The sequence below is a fragment of the Guillardia theta genome (genome assembly GCF_000315625.1).
Source record: "Guillardia theta CCMP2712 unplaced genomic scaffold GUITHscaffold_341, whole genome shotgun sequence".
NCBI lineage: Eukaryota > Cryptophyceae > Pyrenomonadales > Geminigeraceae > Guillardia > Guillardia theta.
The window spans coordinates 686-4141 of NW_005434336.1; the positions used below are offsets into that span (position 1 = coordinate 686).

Genomic DNA, 3456 nt, shown 5'->3' on the forward strand with positions numbered 1-3456 from the left:
ACTTGCTGCTGCGTCGATCCGTCCTCGAGACGAACCTCCTCCTCCATCCCATGCCTGATCCAGTCACCTCTCCTCTCCCCCTTGCTGCCTCGCACGTACCATACTGCTCGATCTCTTCAATGCCGTCTCCTTCCCATCCCTCTTCCTTCCGCCGCTTTCGCTTGTTCTGCGTCGCCAGCATCTCACCCTCAGCCGCGTTCTTCGCCCACCTCACCTTCCCCTGCGGCCCTCCGCCCTTCAGCTCAAGCAGAGAGACGCTGGGGTTTGACGATCCTGATGGGAGAGAAGGACAGCAAGAGGGGGACGGGAATGAGAACGAGGGCCCTGCTGTCCTCCGATAGAGGAGGAGAGGAGGAGCAACGAGAACAAGTAGAGCTTCACATGAGCTCTGCTGCTCAGCCACTCAAACGATTCTGATCCTGCCATTTCTCTTGCCTTCTTCCTCTCGTTGAATCTCCTACTCCTCCACGTGCTATCTCCGTCTCTCTCCCCGCTCCTCCTTGACTCTTCTCTCTCCTCCCTCACTCTTCTCTTCCTCCCTCCCTTCTCGTTTCATCCTTCTCCTGCCATCACGACCGGCTTCATTGCAAACCAGAGGCGGGCCATCCCCTAACTCATGGCATGCGGGGGATGATTGCAAAGTAACCGCCGATAACGACAAGAACACGTGAGCAAATGGCGAAAGAAAATGGAGGATGGAGAGAGGGGAAGGAGGCGACAGAAGGGAGGAGGAGGAGATGGTTGAGAAGGGAGAAGAGCGAGTGACGAGGAGGGGACAGGAGGAGGAACAGGAGGAGGAACAGGAGGAGGAACAGGAGGAGGAACAGGAGGAGGACCAGGAGGAGGAACAGGAGGAGGACCAGGAGGAGGAACAGGAGGAGGAACAGGAGGAGGAACAGGAGGAGGAACAGGAGGAGGAACAGGAGGGGAGGCGGGGGCTGAGTATAGGCGCGCTCGATGTGACATGCTCTAATTTTTCACTTGGAAGGACTTTGACAGCATTGTAATGCCCCCAAAGAAGGTGCGGACAAGCTCTGACTTGTCTTCGCTTCTGCTTTTCTCTCACGCATGCGGCAGGAAGAGACGACGGAAAGGTTGGGAGCTTGGGCTCTCGGTCGCTTCTCCAACAGGCTCAAGGTTGGGATCGTCGGGCTGCCTAACGTGGGCAAGTCGACGCTCTACAACACCCTCACCAAATGTGCCATCCCCGCCGAGAACTTTCCTTTCTGCACCATCGACCCCAACGAGGTCTCGTTTCGCCGCACGCCTCTACCCCATCCCTTCCTCCTCCTCTCCTCCCTCCTCCCTCCTCCCTCCCCCCCCCCCCCAATCTTCTTCCCCATGCACATGTCTGATGCTCATCATCACTGCCTGACCCTCCTCGTCTCTTGGCAGACTCGCGTCAACGTGCCGGATGAAAGATTTGACTGGTTGGTGAAGACCTACACCCCCCAAGGTTTCTCCATCGCCTCCTCCTCCTCCTCCTCCTCCTCCTCCTCCTCCTCCTTTTCATCATCATCATCAGCAGCAGCAGCAGCAGCAGCATCATCATCATCATCATCATCACCACCACCACCACCACCACCACCACCACCACCACCACCACCACCACCACCACCACCATCATCATCACCATCATCATCATCACCACCACCACCACCACCATCATCATCATCATCATCATCATCATCACTATCCTCCTCCTCCCTCCTCCTAAATCTTTCGTTCTCCTAACCTCCTTCCACTACCTTCCCCCCCCCTTCACTTCCATCCTCTCCTCCTTCTGCTGTGCCTGTTCTTGCTCTCTTCTCTGTTCTCTCTACTAGTCTCTGGCTCCTGTCAGCTCCTGACTCTCACTGTAAGAGCATCGTCCACCCTTGGCTTGAAATCTGCGACATTGCCGGGTAAAGTCTCCTCCTCTCTCGCCCTGCGCCTCCTCCCATCTCACTCTCCGTTCTCTGCTCATCTTATCTCCACCCCCCGTCCCCCCTCTTCACTCCTTCCTCCTCCTCCTCTCCTCACCTTGTGTCAGGCTCGTCAAGGGAGCCGCGCAGGTTTTGCATGCTCGACTGCTCTTGCCGCCCGTGAGTCCTTGCAGGGGGCAGGGCTCGGCAACGCTTTCCTCTCGCACATCCGAGCTGTCGACGGCATCATGCACGTGCTGCGCGCCTTCGAAGATCCAGGTGAAGGAGAGAGGAAGTAGCGATGTAGGAGGAGGAGGAGGAGCAGCAACAGCAGCAGCAGGATTAGCTGTTGCTGCTGGCGGGAAAACTCACAAGGTCGCAGATATTGTGCACGTTGAGGACAAAGTTGATCCGATCCGCGATATTGAGATCATCACTGCAGAGCTGCGTGAGAAGGACAAGGTCCTCTTCCCTCCCCTTGCTCTCTACACTCTCACCTCCCCTCTGCTCCTCTCCCTCTCTTCTTGTTTGTTTCTTCTCATCACAGGCAACGAGCAGGAGTTTGTAGAGAGGAAGCTTGCAGACCTGATGAAGGACAAGGCCAAGTAAATGGGAAGGAGGAGGAGTGGGGTGGGGAGGAGGAGGACGAGGAGTGTGTGCGGGGAGAGTGTGAAGGTAGGGGAGGAGGTGCGGCATGACTAGGGGTCAGGGCGAACTCCAACGCGGCGACCAAGAAGGAGTGGCAGGCAGAAGTTGACACGGCAAACAAAGTGCTGCAGTGGCTCGCTGAAGGGAAGGAAGTCCGACTCGGTGTGGGAGTAGGCGACGCAGACTACTGGTAAGGGAAGAGGTGGAGAGGAGGAGCTGACCGGATCCGCCGCAGGACCACCAAGGACATTCAATTTCTCAATGACTGGATGCTCCTCACTGCCAAGCCGGTGAGCGATAGAGGAGGAGAGAAGGGACTCGAAGAGAAGAAGTAGAGGGAACAGTTGCGGTAGCGGAGGAGGAGGAGGAGGAGGAGGAGGAGGAGGAGGAGGAGAGGGTGAAGATGATCGCAGGCTCTTTTCTTGGTGAACTTAAGTGAGGAGGACTACAAGAGGTGAATTGACTCGTTGAATCCTCTCTTCACACCCCTACAGGAAGAAGAACAAGTTCCTCAAGCCGATCCACGAGTAATTCTACACTCCCTCCCTCCCTCCCTCCCTCCCTCCCTCCTTCCCTCCCTCCCTCCCTCCCTCCCTCCCTCCCTCCATTCGTCTTTGCCTGATATTTCAACAGTTGGGTACAGTCGCACGGAGGAGGGACTATCATCCCCTACTCTGGTGAGACGAGCGAGGGGCTGCGGCGACTGAGCTGAGAGCAGGCGAGCTGGAGGCGAAGCTGCAGGACATGTCCGAAGAGGAAGCCGCTGCCTGTAAGGATGAGGAGGAGAGAAGGCGAGGAGGGGGAGAGATTTGACAGGGGTGGCAGACTCGAAGGAGAATGAAGTTCCATCCGCCCTTCCCAAGATCATCAAGACAGCCTTCGCCATGGTCTCTTCCCCTCAATC

General features: G+C 56.9%; 1 protein-coding gene across 1 annotated transcript in view; it reads left to right on the forward strand.

The window, feature by feature from the left end:
* Positions 1-1006: 1006 nt before the first annotated feature.
* Positions 1007-3456, forward strand: part of GUITHDRAFT_159055 (hypothetical protein) — a gene marked incomplete at both ends in the record, with an annotated part of 5240 nt that continues 2790 nt past the window's right edge. The window contains 14 exons of the mRNA XM_005818245.1: positions 1007-1021; positions 1078-1248; positions 1396-1456; positions 1844-1904; positions 2033-2054; positions 2099-2183; positions 2287-2366; positions 2505-2509; positions 2614-2742; positions 2788-2842; positions 2966-3006; positions 3047-3079; positions 3186-3229; positions 3378-3439. Coding sequence (XP_005818302.1) covers positions 1007-1021; positions 1078-1248; positions 1396-1456; positions 1844-1904; positions 2033-2054; positions 2099-2183; positions 2287-2366; positions 2505-2509; positions 2614-2742; positions 2788-2842; positions 2966-3006; positions 3047-3079; positions 3186-3229; positions 3378-3439 — 864 coding nt within the window. The remainder of the gene's footprint in view (positions 1022-1077; positions 1249-1395; positions 1457-1843; positions 1905-2032; positions 2055-2098; positions 2184-2286; positions 2367-2504; positions 2510-2613; positions 2743-2787; positions 2843-2965; positions 3007-3046; positions 3080-3185; positions 3230-3377; positions 3440-3456) is intronic.